Source organism: Enhydra lutris, unplaced genomic scaffold (assembly GCF_002288905.1).
Source record: "Enhydra lutris kenyoni isolate GAN:26980312 unplaced genomic scaffold, ASM228890v2 scaffoldscaffold59, whole genome shotgun sequence".
Classification (NCBI taxonomy): domain Eukaryota; kingdom Metazoa; phylum Chordata; class Mammalia; order Carnivora; family Mustelidae; genus Enhydra; species Enhydra lutris.
Window position 1 is genome coordinate 8,788,508 of NW_019154143.1, and position 20,367 is coordinate 8,808,874.

Sequence of the window (20,367 nt, forward strand, 5' to 3'; positions counted from 1 at the left end):
ACCCTATCAGATGAGATCCAAACGAGGGGCTCTGCTCCAATAGTGAGTGAGAGTCGGCTCTCGGGTCACAGAGCCTGGAAAGCCACTGCAGAGAATCATAGCAGGGCTGGGAGGCTTCCAATCCCGGAGAACAAGCCCACACCTGATGAACTCCCAGCAGAATCACTGAGGAATCCACCACGGCCTCCGCCTCTCCACTTTGGGGGTGCACTTCCTGATCAGCCAACCCTAACCTGGGCTCAGCTGGTACTCCAATACATCCTGGGGAACGTGCCAGGCAGACCACCATTCTAAGTCACAAGGTCCCGGAGCCTTGCAGAACACAATGAAGGGAGTCCTCAATCAGGACCAGGATGGCAACCTTCTAAACAAAGTGGTTTATTCCCACCTCCCCTCATGCACATACACACACACAGACACACACACACAGGCTTGTCCATACTCTTAACATACAGTCTCATTCAAGACCCCTCCAGTTACTTTTCTCTGCCCCAAACCCTAGTTTTCTCTAGGCCAGTGAGGGAGGTCCACAGGGGTCTACCTCCCTCATCCTGGAGGACCTCACTCAGGGGACACTAACCTGCAAAGTTCCCAGGACACTAGCAGCTCCAGGCTAGTCCAGAGGAAATGTACCAGCTCTCTGGAGTCCTCTATCCCTTCCTGAGTCAGACTTTGTGTCAGGGTTTCTATGGCCAGGGTGTTTGTCCAACCACGAAAGACTACATCAAGAATTTTTCAGTACACCGCACCCCACATACACACACACCCTACCACTCTCCTACAGTCTTGAGTGGGCAACCAGGCCAGGGAACTCTGGACACAAAGAAGCCAGATCAGAGGCTGGCTGGGAGACCCAGCCTATAGCCCAAGGTGCTCTGGCTTAAAAGCCAGAAGTCCTCTCATGGGTCCTCCTAGCCTATAAATCCAGAACCTGTTGGCCACACAAGCCTTGCCCCTAGCATTGCATGTTGACATTACCTGGAGCCTTTCTGAACCTGTCCAGGGACCCCTGTGATAGCCAGAAGTCACCTGTACCCAGTTCTATCTTGGTCTCCCACGTCCCCTACCCCACATTTATCTCCCTCTCACATGCAGCATGAGTGTGCTTTCTCTTCTCCCACCATCCCATTGGCCATTTGGGAGCCATAGCCTGGACTGAGTAGCAATAATAAATATATTAGCTCACGGAGGAGAGACAAGAGGCATAGATAGAGTAGGACAAGGCAGGGGTTGGGGAGATGGCCGGGGAGTGAGGTGTGAGGCCCAGAATGAATTGCTCCCAGCTTTCTTTGCCTGGGACCCAAGAGCCAGGATTCCATGACTGCAGAGAGGTGGGAGCCAAGGCCCTCAACTGAAGCCCATCAGAGCAGCTCCTTCGAGCCTAGTGACATGGGGTCCTCCCCATCTTCCCCTAGAAACTGACAGCATCTGGGGCTGGGAACCCACCCTCCGCAGATCGCCTCCAGATTCCACAGATGCAGATAAAAGTCAGAATAGAAATAACCAGCTCTGAGAAGGGCAGATGCAGATGTGGCCATCAGAGCCCCAGATGTGGCCCAGCCAGGGCTGCTGCCAGGGCTGCTGTGACTGGGAACAGGAATGTCGCCCCAGATGGGGATGGGGTGTGGGGGCAGGGTGGGAGGAAGAGACAGTGCACAATTCTGGACAATCTAGGCTCCAGGAGGGGTGCGGCTCTGAGGAGGAGAGCGGTCTAGCATCTGACTTGGTGAAAAGGCTCAGCCTGATCCTGGGGAAACTAGATTCCTACAAATGAATACTCTGCCTTCATCTATGCAAGATTCCTTATGCTCTCTGCCAAGTCCTGCTGCCCCCGCCCTCCAGGCCTCCAGCCACAGAATCAGCTTCTTTGGGACCCTTCTCCACTGGTAACCCTGCAGTTCTCCTTGGGCACCTCCTGCTGCAGGGGGAAGAGCAGTAATGTGCCTCTGCCTCCAGAAAATGGAGGTGAAATGCCAGTGTCAACCCTGCAAGTCAACCTCCATCCTAAGCCCCGCTAATACCCAGCATTCCCGGCACCATAAAGATGAAGGGGTCCATGGCCCTCCTTGGGGGCCCCTGTGCATAAACACCCCCAGTGATACGGCTCCCTGCACCATCACTCATGAGGCCCATTTACTTTCCACTTTGTTCTGAATTTTCATCTCAGGAGGTTTGCAAGTCGCTAACAGCAGGAACTTTCCAGAAGTTGCAGAATATAATCGGTGCATTCTCCGCCTTGCCACTCTCAGAGCATGCCAGGCAGCTGCCTACCAGTGAGTGGAGGATGTGGGAGGCTGAGGGCAGCCAGCAGAGTCTAGGCGAGAGGAGGCCACGGAGGACCACCTTTACCAGCCTCCGCTTCTGGGTGAGGGTAGCCTACACCCCAGCCAGCCCCAATCCTGGTCCTATTTGTGAAAATAAATTCAGCCCACACTCAACTATTCTGGGAAGATTAGCTATCACAACACAGAACTTCTCTCCTGGGCAGGAAGTTTTCTTTAAATACACCCGGAACCCCTCCCACTGCAGAATCAACATTACCTCTGGTCAGGCCTCTGGAAGGGTGGGGGAGAGGCGATGGAGAAAGACAGCTGTCACTGGCCTCTCCTAAGGATCCCAAGCCACACAGGATTGCCAAGTCCCCTAACCATTGCACCTCTCTGGTGCAAATCCTAGGACCAGGTTTCTCAGGGTCACTCTGGCCCTTTGATGATCTCTAGGGATGGCCTATTCCATTCCCACAGGAAACTAAACTTCTTGTAGTAAAAATCACCCCTTTCTTCAGTCTCCTCCAGAGTCAAACTAATACCTTCCAAGCACCTACTATGCGCTTCACAAGCCTTAGCACATCGAATTCCATTTTTGTAACCCCACAAGTGTGGAAAAATCACCAACCTTTTAAAACACAACCTAACATGGGCACCTGAGTGGCTCGGTTGCTTAAGTGTCTGCCTTCAGCTCAGGTCATGATCCCAAGGTCCTGGGATTGAGCCCCACATCAGGTTCCCTGCTCAGCCAGGAGTCTGCTTCTCCCTCTCCCTTTGCCTGCCGCTCCCTTTGCTTGTGCATTCTGTCAAATAAATCAATAAAATCTTGTTAAAAATAAATAAATATGTAAAAATGACATAACAGCCTCAGAGAGGTTAAAGAAATCCCCCTGAGGTCACACCAGGACCAGACCATGACACAACCCAGGGCTGAGTCTTCAACATTTCTCCTCCATGTCCCACTCCACCAGAGAAGACAGGGGTCTGGACGTGGAACAGGCAGGGGAAGTGCTCCAGCTGTGACTCACCTGGCTGATTTCCTGACAGGTAAGCACCCACATCTTCCCACAGCGTGGACGGCCTGGACTTGGGATTCCCGGCAGCCGCCCGAGACCAAGGAGTAGCCGCCATCATTGCTTCTCCCTCTTCCATCAGAGGAGAGGGAAGAGATTCTAGAGTTCCACCTGGAACCCAATCTCAGGTGGGTTTAAATCAAGGCAGACTCCTGGGAAGAAAGGAGATGGTGGCCAGTTTTAAAAAGAAATGAAATTCTTTGTGCAGAAAGAAGGAAGAAAACCCCAGAGCAGGTTGGAGAAATGGACAGACCACTGTGGGGAGTGGGCTGTGGGGGCGGGGGGAGTGGGGAGCCCCAGGAATGACACGCTCTGTGGGGCTCAGCAGCCATCTGCATTTCTCCCACCCAGAGTTCAGAATCCCAGATCCCGGAGGGGGCTGCAGCAGCCCTCCTCATGCGGTCTACTCCACATTCCTCACATTCTTTACGCTCAATTAAGGAGAAATAATCAGGGGAGCAAGCAAGGCCACGGCAGGGCGGCATCACGTGTGCGGAAACAGCCCCCCTCGGTCCGGCCAGCCCAGACCTCAGATGAAGGGGCCTTAGGGGGAAGAGGGAAGCCAGCAGCCAGGACAAGGGTGTCTCTCTGTGCTCCACAGAGACAAGAGAGTGTAGAGGAGATGCGGAGGGGCTGGGATCAGGAAAGAAGAGATGAGAAGGCCAGGTCAGAACAGAGGGAAGACGTGCAGCCAGAAGTCAGCAGCATCCGTTTCTAAATCACGTTGGTGCTTTACCGAAGTTGCAGCATTGTGTCGCCATTACCATCCTCCATCGTCATCAAATGCCCTTAGAGACCCTCTTGGGTGCTTAGACAGTTCTCACCTTTCTCAGTTTAGTGGCATGTGTTGATTAAGAGAGTCATAGGACTAGCACCTCTCTGCGGAGGTCCAAATATCCCAGCCTGGTCTGCGGGGGGATGCCATTCTTTGCCCCAGTGCAACGTGCTTGTCACTTCCTCCCTTTGGACCAAACAGGCCTGAGCATCCAAGCCAACTCCTACTCCCTCTAGACTCTATCCAAGGGCTGCCTCCACCCCTACCCCCTAACCTCAGCCCCACCAAAGCCTTCCCTGACATCCCCAGCAGACCCAGAGTCTCCCCTGGGCTCCTTCTTCACCTGGTACCTGTAACCAAGACAGATCTTATGCTGTTTGTAATTTTTAGGTATATATGGCTATATCCTCCACTCCCAGAATGAGTTAACAACTAAATGAGCTATCATTATTAAATGAACACATTTGATGTGCCAGGCACTGTGTTAGCACTTGGTATATGAACTCCTTTAATCCTTTTAACATCCCTAGAGATCATTATCATCATTATTCCCAATTTACCTATGAGGAAGTCAAGATTTAGAAAGGTTAAGTAACAAATACCTGGTCCAAAGTGACCCAGCTAATAAATCAAGGCAGGGGGTAGGACTTGAACACAGGATCATAAAATGCCAAAACCCATGCTATTAATTGAACAGAGATGTTTGAGGACAGGCCCCTATCTGGCCTTGCTCACCACTGTACTGCAAACAATAGGTGATGGATACAGGATGAATGGATGGACAACGTGGGCTTTGCAGTTTCAGCAGCAGAACTGAGCCAAAAGCTCTCTCTTCCCACCTCCCTTTAAAAATGGATCAGATTTGTGAGATGATTGGTTAGATCGAAGACCCATTCCATGCTCTTTCTCAGGTCTACTGTTAGGACACACCCTGCGGCCACTCTGGGGTCTCAGTCCGTGGTCATAGTCAGAGGTATGGGCCACTTTATTATCAGGGCGGGACTCAGTGTGGGCCTAGCACAGAGGATCAGTCTGGCTGATGTGTGGTGGAGGGAGGTGTGTGTCAGAGGAAGAGAACACCTCTCTGCCAAGCTGACTGGCAGCTGAATAGATAATGGATGGTTCTCGAACCAGAGTGCCTTGCCCTGCACTTATCAGAAGAACTGTGTGGGTGTGTGGGCTAGCGCAGGCTGGAGAGTCCTGGGAACTGGGGTGAGGAGACACGCCCCCTAAGTGAGTGCCGTGTACGCTTTGTGAATCCCACATATGTGGGAGGGTGTGGTGTGGCACATGTGTGTGCTGTGTGTGGTGGGGCGACAGGGGCTGGGTAGGGTGTGGGAGAGACAAGCACACACACCTGTAATAACATTGGCTTCAGAGGCTAGGAGAGAAGAAATTCCCCCAACTGTTTTATCAGAGCCGAAGTTACTAAATTACGTTGTTGTTTTAAATTTGAGCTTCTCTGCCTGCAAAGGAGGGGGATCTCAGGTTCACGAGCTTAATGCTTGGCTGGGCCTGGAGCTCCACTTCCCCACCCAACCCGGGCTCCCAGAGCTCCCAGGCCTGAAGAACAAAAGTCTTCTCTCCCAGGGCTTTGAAGTGGAAACACTAACTGCTCCCTTTAATTAGAAAGAAACCCCCTATTGTTCCTGCTTTATTACTGATGGATGAAGACATTGTTGGGGGGGGTTCTGAAGGGCAGGGGTGGGGGGGGGGAGGAGTGGAGGGGACACAAAAATCTCTATTTAGAATAGACAATCTCCACACTCAGCCTCCATGCACCAAGGCAGAACTCTTTGTCCACACAATCAACCAAGACTTTACAGGGCCTCAGCCTTTGATTAGATGTTATGGGAAACAGGCAAGACAGGGTCTCAGCCCTCAAAGAGTTTATAATCTAGGTAAGGGAGGCAGGCAGGGGGACAAGAAATAAAAGAGAATCAGTACTGCAAAATATAAACAAGAAAAAATATGGATATAAGGAACGGAGAGATAATCCCATGAGACAACCTCCTAAGAAACTTCTGGGGGATGGTGGCTAGGGTATGGAGAGAATGGAGAGAATTGACAGTGAGAAGGAGAAGCTAAAGGAGAAGGGGTTCCCACTCCAAGCAGGGTACATGGGCCCGGGCAAAGGCACAGAAGCAGAAACAGGGACAGCTTCTTTGGAGAACCGTATGGAAATGGGTCTCTTGGTAGAGTGGGGTGTGAGCAGGGGGACTATGGGAAATCAGGTGCATAGAGCAGACATAACAGAGGAGTGGAAGACTTTGAAAGCACATAAGGGAGCAGGGCCTTGATGAGATAATTAGTGATCCATTGAGCTTTCTTGAACAGGGGAGTGGCCTAATAAAAAGTGGCCCTTGGGAAGATTAATCTGGCAGCCCCCCATGTAAGCAGTCATGGAGGGGAGGAGAGCAAAGGAGGGAAGCCAGCTGGGGAGCTCCTGAGGAAGTCCAGTAATGATGGCTTAGACGAAGGTGATGGCAGTAGGATCAGGAAAGAAAAGGTGAGTCTGGGATAGATTTCAAAGGAAGAAGATGTGTTGACAGAATAGATATAAGAGGATAAAGGAGTGGGATGAGTTAAAGACACCTCTAAGATCTCCAGTCTGGGAGACTAGGAGGGTGGTGGAAGGGGAAGAGGGTAGAAGCCCTCTAGGGAAAGTGTGGGGCCAGAGGAGTTAATAAACAAAACCCCCAGGAGCTTCATGCTCCCTTCTAGAGCCCAGAGATGTCTGGAGCCTGGGCAACAAAAGAGCCCTGTTCCCTGACAATGTGCACGCCATTAATGAAAACAACAACTTTTATACAAACTTTTTTTCATGCACTTCAAAGTGATTTACACTTGCACCTTATTTGATCCTCAAAACAACCGCAGTCAGTATCATTATCCCCATTTTGCAGATGAAAAAACTGAGGTACAGAAAGACTAAACAACTTTCTCTAAGCCACACAACTAGTTAAGGGCAGAGCTGGAAGCAGAAGCCTTCTGGCTTTCAGCTCAGAACCCCTCCCAGTGCCTGTTGGCAGCCCAGGAGAGGGTGGGGCCTGGCGGGGCAGGTGCCCTGAGTCACTGGGGACAAGGAGTCTGGAGCTCAGAGACAGGGTCCACCCCAGACTTCAACAGCACCTCCAGCCTGCTCCTCACACTCACATAGGGCGTAAGTCGGGAGCCCAGGGTTGGAAACGCCAAGTCTAATCAGACCTCACAAGCCCACAGATGGTTTGAATCAATGTGCTACCTTGATAGGAATAATGAGGAGTCCTGAAGACAGTCTTATGCCAGCTCTATCCGTCTGGACAGAGAACCCTATCTTTCACAAGAATTTCCCCATCCGGGGTCCCATCACCAACCAGGCGGGGCAAATCCTTCAGGAGGATGTCCCCTAGACCCACATCACACCTGCTCCCCGGCCCCCACCAGCAGAACCACCCACAGATTTTCCGAAAACTTTGGCCTCAGGTCTGATTTGACAAACTCTTGACTTCTCAGGCTTTTCTCGAGGCTAAAAATGGTTCCTAGGGAGAAACAGGTGACCACAGGTTACAAGGCCGGGCAGGGATTGTGAGGCAATATGGTAGGGTAGACGGACCTAGATCCAGAGAAACGAAGAACCAGAAAAATGTCCCACCCACTTCCTGACAGAAAGAGTATTCCCAACTTGCACTGGTTCATTCAATCAACATGACAAGATGTCACGATGACATTTCCTTTGATGGGATACCTGACCTAGGGCACCCAGATCTCATGGAGTTAATCAATCTATAAGGTCACAGACTCCCAGCAACAGAACCAGACCTACAATCTAGAAAAACCTCTCCTCTTACTGTGGGAGCCTATCGGAGCCAGGACCCCAGAATGGCAGCAGTGGCCATTCCTCAGGGAAAGCTCAGGCTTAGGATCTCAATCCCCTGCCCCCAAGGGTGGTCCTGTGGGCAGGGACCTACTTTAATGTAATTTGGTCCTGCCCCACTCCTTGCCTAGCAAAGCTTAATTTGAAGCTTAAAAAACAATGAAGTTAATTTTTTAAAACCTTTCATTGAGTTCCATGAGACCCCTATTAATTTTATTGTTTCAATAAAGCATTTATTTAATTGTCTCCAGAAGGGCCCTGTTAAATGCACAGATGTTACCTGAGTCAGAAGGGAGGGAGCTGGGAGCCTTTTTTCACCCTCTCCCGTTAGCACATTAGCAGGATTCTGTTATTGGATTAACTGATTGTCACCTTAAAAGTCACAAAGTAGAGCCCTGACGGAATGAGACACAAGGCAGGTAAATTCTGGGGAGCCATTTGGGTCACAGTTGCAGAAAGCAACAAGCCAGGCTCATGGTAAAGAGATTGGGTTTGTTTAAAACAAAAGGAGAGCTTTTTTTTTTTTTTTTCCCTGCTGCTGAGGAAACACTTGCTCTTTAGCCACTGGCACAAGGTTGATGACCCTGAAAAAAAAAAAAAAAAAAAGAGAGAGAACAAGCACATCAGTAGATGTATGCTATCCAAACCATAGGAGGGGATGCCCTCAGCTTGAGTTGACAGAGGATTGGGGAACGCCACTTTCAGTCGTTCCACAATTATTTACTGAGTACCTACTACATGTCGCCATGCTACAGCAGTGAACAAAACAGAGCCCCTGCTCTCGTGATGCATACATCCTAATGAGGGAACACATGGACAACAGAAAATATAACAGACATATCTAGATAATTTCAGATGATGAGTGCTCTGAGGACAAAACAGAGTGATTTGTAGGAGTGGTCAGAAGAGGCCTTTGATAAGACATTTGAGCCAAGACCTGACTATAGGGAGAAGGAGCCAACCACAGGAAGATCTGAGAGAAGAGCTTTCCGGGCAGAGGGAACAGCAGTGCAAAGATCCTGAGGCTCCATTTTGAGAAAAGCATTATCAAATGACTAAGGAATCAAAGGAGCATTATCTGGGGAGAGACCCAGGAGACCCTCTAATGTAAGAATATGTCAAGAAATAATCTTAGGACAGAGAGTCCTCCATCCGTCTTTGTGTCCCTGGTTATTTGTTTGGTGTCTAGCACGCAATAGGTGATCAATAAAAAAAGGATTGAAAGGGAAAGGAATGAGAGGAAGGGTAAGATTGAACATGTAGAGGGAACTTCATTTAGATTACTTTTTTAGTCAACAACCAATTAAAACAGAAAGAGGAGAGAAAAAACAGCTGAGTCTACACACTAGGTCATTCGTTACCGAGCCAAGAAATGCCCAAGGGAAGGAGTATACAACTGCATCCATCTAGGAGATCAAAATGTAACTGAAGAAAAAGTAATAGTAATCACACCTAAAATTATTATAGGCCCTGATTATAGCTTAAGTGATGCTTCTGCAGACATTTCCTGTTTCTCACAGACTCATGAAATAGAAAATAATACTATTAGTCAATGTTTAATGAATTGCCTATAGGCCCTGGCACAGTGCTAAGGGATATACTGGGAACAGAAATCAAACAAGGCCCCACTTTCATGGACTATATAGCCCACACACTTCAGCCAAATGACACAAATGAGAGAAATTACAGTCACAATGAGTGTTGCGGTGGATAGGTACAAAGGACTGCAAGCACCCATACATACTGGGGGTGATCAGGAAAGGCTTCTCTGGGGAGGTGTCTTAGGAGCCAAGCTCTAAGGAAGAGTGGAGTCACTAGGTAAAGAGGGCATACAAGAGTGTTCCAAGCAGGGGGGAACAGTAAGTGGAAGGAGAGAGCAAGGTGCAAATGAGAAGCAGGGGAGGATAAGTGGGTCCTGAGCAGAGACAGGGAGGCAGGGCACAGTGAAGGGGGTAGCGGGAGTGGATAAGGCTCTAGTACGGAGGCGGGGCTCAAGACAACACAGAAGAAAGTTTGCCTTTGGCCTACAGGAAATCAGAAACCAATGGAGGTTTTAAGGTATCTTCAAAGACTTGAAGGGCTGTCCGGAGAAAGATGGTTTAGATTTATTACGATCAAATAATGTCTTGGTCCCCTGTAAGAGAGTGAGCTGTCCCCATGACAGTGGGGCCGTGGTTGCTATTTAAATGCCAGGGAGAAGTACTGCCTAGGCAGCACCACTGGACTTCAACTTTTTCACCATCAAGGGGCCCTTTTACTCATCCTGCTGCCCCACAGACTCCAGATTTTTTAGAGTCTACTTCCTAGGATACATTAACATAACAGAATTTCTCATTCTTCTTAATAAACAACGAATGTCATTCAGCAGGACAAGAAGCCCAATGCACGATGCGATTCTGGCCACAAGTAAAGAAATTCAGTGTTTCCTGGAGTGCCTAGGTAGCTCAGTCAGTTAAACAGCTGCCTTTGGCCAGATCATGGTCCCACGGTCCTGGGATCGAGACCCGCATCGGATTTCCTGCTCGGCAGGGAGCCTGCTTCTCCCTCTCCGTGCTGCTCTGCCTACTTGTGCTCTCTCTCTGTTAAATAAATAAAATCTTAAAAAAAAAAAAAAAGAAATTCAATGTTTCCTTTGGGCAAACTTATCACGAAATATGTATAATTTCCTATAGGCTTTCTGAGATATTGACAATAGCTCCCCACTTCCCAGTACACTTACAGACTCTGGGACATCCTTCGGCTCCTGGCTGGGAACTACTATTCTATGGTCCTACCCAAGGTTTCTTCCAACCAGGGTACTCTGAACCACAAGGTATAGCTTCCTTGTGTTCAAGCATTTGGGGAAGCAGCAGTAAATGGGAACTAAAACAATCGAGGAAGGGCTTGCTGAAACAAAGAAAGCCTTGAGATGGGCCTTGAAGGATGCACAAGCTTTGGATAGGTGGGGAAAGAGTGTTGTCAGGCAGGAGCAGCAGAATGTTCTCTAAGATTTGGTGCAGAAACCAGCCAGGCAGCCCCGTGGAGTCAGGAAGTATCTGTGAATACAAGAATAGAAAAACTCAGTCGCAACTGACTTTAAACGCCAAGCTGAATTATCCTCCAAATGACGGGGAGTCATCAAAGATTTTAGAACAGGAAAATGATGTGTTGGAAGCAATGTTCTTGGCAGATGAATCTGGTGCCCATACATGCTTCGAGGTGGGAGGGGAACTTCGAGGGGACCCAATCAACAGACCAGATGTGAGAAGAAGAGCCTGGCCTGAGGAGGATGGCAGCGAGCAAATAAAGGAGCAAATCCAAGAGACATTTTTTTTTTTTTTTAAAGCCCAGGACTTGAATTTGAGTTTAGAGGCAGCAGAGAGACGGTGAGGTGTCTTGGAGCCTGCTGGTACAGAAAGGAGACAATCACCAGGGGAAGCTCATGGAACTGGGGGAGATGATAAATGCATGGGCCATTTTAGGGAGTTTTTACCCCATCATTCATGGCGACTACCTCTATAAGAAGGGTTGGAAGGGCAGGCAAGGTGCCCTTCCCATCTTATGATATATAATCTCCTTTAATGGAGGGATTTTGTATAATTTCTACTTCCTTTTTTGTGCTTTTTGAGATTTCTCAAATAATTATTTTAATTTCATACAGACTCCCAGAGTCTCATTAACCCTTTGTAACACATCACTTGTGATTTTGTTCCCTCTCCCCTTGTGGGGAAGGGGAAGGACGGAATGATCCACAGAATCTGCCAGGTTCTCTGAAAAACACATCGTCGGGGTTCAATCTCTAGTCCTGAGTCTGTGGGTTTCCCCGTGAGTGAGCGGGGGAGGGCTCTTCAATGTACCTCTTTCTGCGTCTCCCTCCTTCTCTCCTCACCGGCTCAAATAGCATCAGACAGCCGTCTATCCCTGTCAGATAGCAATGCCATGCTGGGAAAGACTGACCTTGGGATTTTTACAGCTGAGATCAGCCCAGCCTGGCCCAGCCCGGGGACTAAAACAACAGGGAGCAGGACCAAACCTGGAAGAGGACGAGCCTTGCACGCACAGGCATCTGTGTCCAAATCCCAGCTCTGTCACCGGTTACCTCACCTCTCAGTACATCAATCTTCTCATCTTGAAAATTGGAGATAATAATAGTATTTATTTCCTAGAGGCATTAAGTGGATCAAAGCATGATGAAAGGCATTTAATAAGCATGCCCTATCATTAGTATTAATATGAACAATAAAATAATAAAACTTTATGACCAAACTCTGTTGCCTGGAGACAAAGATAACCTTAACACACTTCCATCTTGGTTCCCACTGGTGGCATGGATTTGCCTCTCCCCATCTCCATGCCAACTGGAATTTTCTTATCCCAAACCGACAACGAACGGAGAGAAAAACCTAAATCGGGGCCCAAGTTGCACGGTGGTCTACTCTGCCCCTTGAAGTTGTGTGTGACATTCGACAGATTCCTTAACCTCATGAGCCCCAATTCCCTCCTGTATAAAACAGGTATGACCATACCGACCTCACAGTGTGGGTCAACAAGACAGATAGTTCCTGGCATACAGCAGGCTTTCGGCTCAAGATGGTTCTCCGTCAGGGCTCCGGGGAGGAGCCGGTTCTTTCCTGCTGGCCCACCCCAGACCCTCTTTGGTGTGAGTCCCTGATGGTTTGGAGGGAATCTTCCCAATTACACCATAAGCTCCTGAGGGCACAAGCAGGGCCCAGGTCTCCTGAACAGTAAGGAGCCATCTTCTTCCCAGGCCTCGGTCCCAGCCAGCCTCCTGGGGCAGCCAGGAAGAGGGAGAGGACTGCCAGCCCTCTAGAGGTCCAGAACCAGATGCACAAACTCAACAGCCTCCCTTTCTTCCCCTTTTCTCTCCGCTTTCCAAACCGCAGCCCTGAGGTTGCTTGAAAAGAACTGGTCCTATTTAACAAGGGCCTAGAAGCAAAGTTGGCCCCATGTACCCTCAGGGCGCATTCAGCTTGGTCAAAGAAGGTAAAATGTATCAGATCCAATCACCCAGCTTCTATGCTCCATTCCCATCCCTCTCAGATGCAAAGGCCTCTGGACAAAGGCAAAGGTCTCCCTTCACCACCCCCTGCCACCAGAGTCCATCCATCATCCAGTCGTGATCCAATGGTCAACTCTCCATTCACCTACGAGCCTCTCCAGCTGCCCCAGAACAGAGGTCCTGGAGTTCAGCTCTCACAGAATTTCAGTTCTGGGCTGGGTCCAACACCAAGGCAGACCCCCCTTGTTCCTTCACCCAAGTAATGCCTCTGAAGAGGTACGTCTCAGCCTTCTCCGTTGTTCCCCCTCCCCCACCCTCCACCTCCTCCAATCAAAGGAAGCAGTGTTAGAGGAGGACACACATCTCAGCCAATGAGGAAAGGGAGAGAAAGGGAAGCCGCAGTGCAGTTCTCTGGGCTGGTGGGTGAGGCTGAGCAGGAGGGGAGGATGGAAAAAGAAAGAGCCCTGCCCAGAAGGGAGACTAGAAGGACACTTGGGACCCCAGACCCAGAGAGAACAGCCTGGGCAGTGAGAGCTCTCAGAGGCTACAAAGCCTTAAGTTTGCTAGGGTCCTGGAGGGCCTCACCCACTGACAGGTTCATGGAGTCATAATGGCTCACGTTTGCATCTTGGGACCCACACAGTGGAACTAAGCTCTTTTCCAGAAACGAGTAGAAAGATCTCTCCTGAGTCACAGCTTTCTGTCTCTTTGTCTGACTATCTTTCTCAGGATTTGAGGCTTTGTCTCTGTCTCCCTGTATCTGCATCGTGTTGTCTTATCTTGTCTCTTCTCTTTCTCCCTCTGCCCCCATCTCTGTCTCAGATCGTTTCTTGGGGACTCTGCCTTGGGGCTCCCGCTCTCCAGTGTGTAGGAAACCTGACCTTCATCATCTGTTTTTTATATTTTGGAAAGTCAGCTTCACTTCCTACCTGAGGGAAGTGGGGGTGGGAGAGCCAGCTGCCTGACTCCACCCCTTTCCCTCCCCACTCCTCTCCTGAATCCATCCCCTCCCCCAGCTTCTTGCCCCAGAGAGGCCTATCCTGCTCTCAGTCACTTTGGCATCAGTCAGGCCCTGATTCCTGGTCGTCTCCCCACAGCTCACTGTGGGGCCGGCAAGGCAGGGAGGGCTCTTCTGATCAATTGACCACTGGTTTGCTGATTTGGAAAAAAGTGAAAATTCCAGGCACAATGAAAGCCCAGGAGGCTGAGGGATTTCACCAGTGGAAGCCAGAATGGAAGTCAAGTCCTTTCTGCCTCTGGGCAGAGTTACAGCCAGCCAGGCAATGTGGTCACAGATGTTTATTTGTTTGATATGACTGTGAATCCTAGCAATAAATCACATATACTGAGAGCCGGGCACTTTACATGTCTTTGCGTTTCATCATTCAACAACTTCACATGGTAGGTACCAGAATTTTCTCCCATTTTCTCCATGAGAAAGCTCGACACAGAGAGGTCAACTGTCTTGCCCAAGGTAACTCAGCTAATGAGATTTGAACCCCGGTTTCTCTGACTCCAAGTCCCAAGTTCTTGACTCTACATCAAAGTTTCCGAGACCAGAGAGATGTATTTTGTACATTTCCTTTTAAAGGAAATAAATCCACAGAACTCTGAGGATACACTGTCAAGGTCCCAGGGACCCAGGCACCACTGTTGAAGAAGTGTTATAACTCGCTACTTTCTGGGAGGCCTAGAAGAACCAGCTAGCAAAGACTACACGGAGAGGCTAGAAGAGAGCACTTCAGAAAGGAGGAGCTGGAAGGGCAACCTGGGAAAACACGGAGAATGGCTGCAAGTCAGGACACAGAGCAGGCACTGGGCTGGGGAAGTCTGGCTCTGAGCGGGGAAATGAAAAGGGGCCAACTGGAGGGAGGGCTGGGGAACCTCACAGAGGCCCAGCGGCCCAGTTCAGTGTATCCTCCAAGTTTTCAAGCAGGAGCAGAATACTCCAAAAGAGGTGTTTGAGATCTGGGCTGGAGGTTAAAGGGAGACGATGGAGAGGGCTTCTGAGAGGTTGGTATCACAGTCCTGGCAGCCTGACAAAACATGCAATTAGGAGGTATCTAAAAGACATTTCCAGAGAAATCTAGCATTTTGGAGTCTGAACTCTGCCTCCTTCCCAAGGATTGCTCTCCAAGTGAGCCTTTGGGTTGGGTAGGGGTGTGGCGGGCAGAGGGAGAATCAGGAAGACAGGGCCTGTCTGCAGCCCTGAGCCTTCACAAGAGCAGACACTCTGGTCTACGGGTGGCTGTGGCCCTGAGTGACAGCTGGAGGAAGGCTCTTGTAAAGATGACATTCAGTGCTCAGAGTTGGACACTGGCCTGAAGAGGAGACTGGCCCTGCCAGGTCTCTGAGAGCAGGGGAGTGGGGGGCGGGGGGGCGGGGAGGGGGGAGACACACTATAGGTGCCGAGCACAGTATTTTGTGCCTTTTTCAACTCTTTGAAAGGATGGTTCTTCTCCCTGGGTGGCAAAAAAGAAAAAAGAAAAAGAAAAAGCAAACAAGCAGATTTTGGTTAAGAACTCAAGAATGGCCAATTCAGAAACTCTAATCTGTCCAAAGTGCAATCCCTTTTTTTCAGAGGCCAAAAACCTATTTCCATCAAAGATTGTATATGTCTGTGTGTCTGAGGGCTGGCGGGGAGACAGAGTGGGTGTGAGGAGAGAGTTGAAATGCCTTTGTTCCTGTGTGTGGAGCTACTGCTCCGTGGGCTTCTACATGTGTGTTGTATGTACGTTTGTGCCTGCTTCTCAGGCCCCTGTGTGCACTGAACTTTCAAACCGTGATAGAAACACTGAAGCTTGGCAAAGATATCATAGGAATAATTATCTAATTTCAGAACATGTTATTATAATACCTACTTGATGTGTAACAAACTTAACAATGTTCGCGTTATATGCACCAACTCTAAGTCAGAGACTCACGATGCCAAGTCTTATCTCAGGGGCTTCTCCAAGACCCTAGAGCAGAGCAGGCCCCAAAGAAAGCTCTTAGGAATATCTCCCCCCCCATCCCCCATCCCCCACTCCATGGTGTCCTCCTGGATGTAGAGGTTTGGCTGGGGAGATATGAGGAGATGGCTGGAAGAGAGGCAGAGCCTATCTTGGGAGGCAACCCTGTTCTTCCCAGAATCCCCAGTCTTCACCAGTAGAAGAGAACAGCCTGGAACTGGGAAGAGAACAGCCATTTGGGGGTCACAGAGGCAGAAAGGCTTTCCCTGACTCAGCAGTGGGCACCAGGGGGGCCTCAGGATCTGCAAGCCTCCCTTCTTCCCCAGGGGCTGGGTTGGATTGAGGCTGTGTGAGGAGAATGTTTGCTGTTTGCTGCTGCTCCCTGTTGACTTTAGCCAGTAGCTCTGTTTACAAACCCAGGTTGGTTTTCCCAGCACAGTTAATTAGAACAAAGACATCTGGTGTGAGGGCTGGGGAGGGCATCTGCTCAGAGCATTCCCCCCACCCCCAGCAGCGGTGGGCCAGCAACAGGGCAGAGCAGCTAAACAGGACCAGACCGAACCCACCAAACCCAAGGTTCTCAGGAGAACCGTGGCTTTTCTCACTCTGCCTTTCCCATGCTTGCCAAGTTAGACTGGGCCCCAATGCTCCAGTCTTAGGGGACCCCAAGAGTCAGGCATGGATGCCCCTACGCCAGTAAAATGGCAGACGGGAGCTCAGAGACTCAGTCCTCTCCTGTGCCTTCCATGTCCAAAAGAATCAGGCAGAGATTCCTGTCCCCTCTCTCTTCACAGGGATTCCCCATTCTGTCGGAATGCCAGACCTCTTCAGCCCCCTGGAGGAAAATCTCCCCTCTCTGACACCCCCTCACGGAGGTGTCCTTTTGACACTTCCCTGACTCCTCTCCAGCCAATCTCTGACACTGCAGGGAGGAAAGAGATTAACCAGCCTAGAACCAGAGGGTGGCAGGAAGGTGCCCAGGAAGGTGAGACGTTCTGGGTGGACAGTTCCAGGGCGGTGGGGAAGTGGAGGGCTGGGATGGGGAGGGGCAGCGGCTTATCTCTCCCAGGAGGGGGGAGCTCACTCCAAACAGCTAATGCACTGGCGTGTGAAAGCCCCTCAATTAGCACTAATGATGCAATCAGGGAGGGAGGAGGAGGGACCAGAAGTTCTGGCGGAGTCAGCACCAACTTACACACAGGGTACATGCTCCCTTCCTCCGCCACAGTGGCCCCTTCAGACACACCAATGCACACACTCCACAGACAGCCCGGACCACGCAAGTCCGTGGGTTACAAATGCACTCTTGCACAAACTACTAGCATGCAAATGGTTCGCGATCCGCAGCTCACTGCGGTGACCCAGTGGAAAGGAGCTCGATCTGGGGCTTCAGAGTCAAGGAAAATGAGAAACCAGAAAGACTTCGTGGTTGAGGCTGAATAGGGCATCTTCGATCCTCTGATCCCAGAGTTCCCGACCCACACAGGCTCGCAGGTGCCAGCCTCTCTACGTCCACCTCCCCACATCACCCCCACCCCTTCGCCCCGGGATCCGGGACTGGGGCGAGGAGCCTCCATCCCCAACCCCACCGGAGGGAGGTCCTGGGTTCCCGGAGAGAGCTCTGAGGTCACACGGACCCCCAGCACCCCAGAGCCAGCTGCTCGTCCGCTCCGGAGCCCGTTACCCGCCGGCCTCGCCCCTTTATCTCCCCCACCCCACCGGGCCGGCTCCGTTATCCGCCTCCTGGTCCCGCTCTCCGGCAGCCCCGGCCCCGTTATGCGCCCTAGCGCCGGGACCAGAGCTCCCGCGCGTCGCGGGGTCGCCGCCGCCCCCTCCCCCTCTCGCGGCCCGAGCCCGGGGGGGGCCCGCGGGCTGGGCAGGGCCGGAGCCGCCTCCGCGCCGCTTCCCAGGCCCGGACGGCTGCGGGAGGAGGTCCCGCTGTCAGTCAGCGGGGAAGGCCGGGCCGGGCGGCCGGAGGGGGCGGCGCCGAGGACGGGCTCCGGCCGGGAGCTGGGAAGCGGAGGCGGAGGGGGCGGGGGCGGGGGCGGCTCCGGGCCTTATAAGCGGCGGGGGCAGGGCGGGAGGGAGGCAAGTGTCAGGCCGATGTGCTGCCCGTGAGGGGCCGGGGTCGGGGCAGCTGGGGCCATGCGCTCGGACTGGGCAGGGGGCCGGAGGGGCGCAGAGCGGAGCCGCCTCGGAGCCTGAGCCTCCCGGGGCCGGCCGGCTGGGGGGAGGGGAGCGATGCGGCGCCGGCGGGCGGCGGTCGCCGCGGGTTTCTGCGCCTCCTTCCTGCTGGGCTCCGTCCTCAACGTGCTCTTCGCACCGGGGTCGGAGCCTCCGCGGCCAGGCCAGTCCCCCGGGCCCTCGCCAGCCCCGGGCCCGGGCCGTCGCGGGGGCCGCGGGGAACTGGCCCGGCAGATCCGAGCGCGCTACGAGGAGGTGCAGCGCTATTCCCGCGGGGGCCCCGGGCCCGGGGCCGGCCGGCCGGAGCGGCGGCGCCTGATGGACCTGGCTCCGGGCGGGCCGGGCCTGCAGCGCCCCCGGCCCCCGCGGGCCCGGCCCCTGCCCGACGGCGCCCCGAGCTGGCCCCCGGCTCCCGGCCCGGGCTCCCCCGGCTCGGGCCCGCTCCTGGGCTGCGCCGCGCTCCGCAACGTGTCCGGCGCCCAGTACGTGGGCTCAGGCTACACCAAGGCCGTGTACCGGGTCCGCCTGCCCGGCGGCGCCGCGGTAGCGCTCAAGGCGGTGGACTTCAGCGGCCACGATCTGGGCAGCTGCGTGCGCGAGTTCGGGGCACGGAGGGGCTGCTACCGGCTGGCGGCCCACAAGCTGCTCAAGGAGATGGTGCTGCTGGAGCGGCTGCGGCACCCCAACGTGCTGCAGGTACGACGGCGGGGGTGAGGGGGTGAGGGTGTTGGCTGGACGTGCCCAGGCCCGGTCACTCTGACTGGAAGAGAACCCTCGGCCATACAGATAAAGAAACAGAGCCCGGGTGACTGTGCTTAGGTTAAGCTGGGGGCAGAACCCCGACCGCGGCCGCTTCCCACCACACTATCCCTACTCCTGAGTGAGCAGCTCTTTACCTATGGAGGGACTCCTGGGTCTCTCATCTTACATCCCCATATCCTTTGAAGACAGAGGCCAGGACAGAGGGTCCCAAAACTCGAGGTAGGGATGCGAGTCTTTAGTACTTAGGACCCTGCTTCTGGCTGGAGCTGGGGTGTTGAGCACCAGGGAAATGACCCCAAGCCAAGACACAGAGGTCATCCCTGAGTCAGGATTCCAACTGCAGTGATAGGGCCCCCTTTCTTGATGGAATCTGAACCCCGCTTCTCTCAACTTCCAGTGGCTTGTCTGGCTTTGAAGATGGGATGGGACAGCAACAAGGTTGGGAAGGGCCAGAAAGAGACCCTGTATCAGGCTTGATTCCCAGAGAGCATCCCCCATCCCCCATGCAGAAGCCACTGGAAGGACTAGAGGGAATTGGGTAGTAGGCCAGAAAATGGAGAGCCCTTCCCAGAAGTGACCCCGCCATTCTCCAGGCCTTAAAAACAGCCCTTGGATCGTTGAGGAAGCTTTAGGTTCTTAGCTCAGTGCTCAGGGGACAGACTACATGCCTGAGGGTCTCAGGGTCACATTTTCAGAGCAGATTTAGTCAGTGGCTGGAAGACTGAAAAGGCCAAATGCCCAGGTTCCTACTAAATGGGACTCTGTCTTTCCTGTTCACTGGGGGGCGGAGGGGAGAGATGAGACCCCACCTTGTCCCCTCCAGGCTAAACTAAGAGACTGGGCCTCTCACAGCCCCAGCACTGCCCTAACACACCCACTTCCACCTCTCCCCCAGCTCTCTGTCCTTGAGTCGGCCCTAGGATTAAACAAACTCTTCCCTTTGCACATGTCTGAGCAGACTGAGAGGGGAATCCCTGACTGGTCTTGGCCGGCTGAACAGAGGGTGCAGGCGGACTCCCCAGCAGAGGAACCTGCCAGCAGAACTGACCAGAAATCTGGGAGTCCCTCCCTCCTTTTGTGAGGACTGAGATAGACCCCCAAGCCTGCGTGGGTATTGCAGAACAAGCCAGAGAGAGGCCAGAGAGCTATTTATATTCCTGCTGTCTCCAGGTCTCCCCAGGCTCCCCCAACTACTGTGGGACACTTGTGACCAGGTCCTAGGCCCTGAGCTGGTGGCAGGAGGTCGGCCAGAGCCAACAGTTGCGGGCGACTATGCCTGGTTGCACAGCTGACACTGTGCCTGGAGCTTCAGGGAGTGAGCGACTGGTTACGTGGCCATTCTCACTGGGAGGATCTTGTTCTCTTCGCTTCCCAGGGGCTCTTGGGAACTTTTTGGCAACCCTGGGGTATCAGCCAGACTCTGAGGCAGTGGAGAAGCAGGACCTTAAGTGTTAGTTAATTGACTCAAGAGCCCCCCCCCCCCCCCCCCCCCCCCCCCCC

At 52.5% G+C, this 20,367-nt stretch overlaps 1 protein-coding gene across 1 annotated transcript in view; it reads left to right on the forward strand.

Annotated features, from left to right (window-relative positions):
• The first annotated feature begins 18,162 nt into the window (after nucleotides 1–18,162).
• LOC111158418 (protein kinase domain containing, cytoplasmic) overlaps nucleotides 18,163–20,367 on the forward strand; it is a 10,044-nt gene continuing 7,839 nt past the window's right edge. Inside the window, exon 1 of the mRNA XM_022520420.1 lies at nucleotides 18,163–18,801. Within this exon, the coding sequence (XP_022376128.1) occupies nucleotides 18,163–18,801 (639 nt within the window). The remainder of the gene's footprint in view (nucleotides 18,802–20,367) is intronic.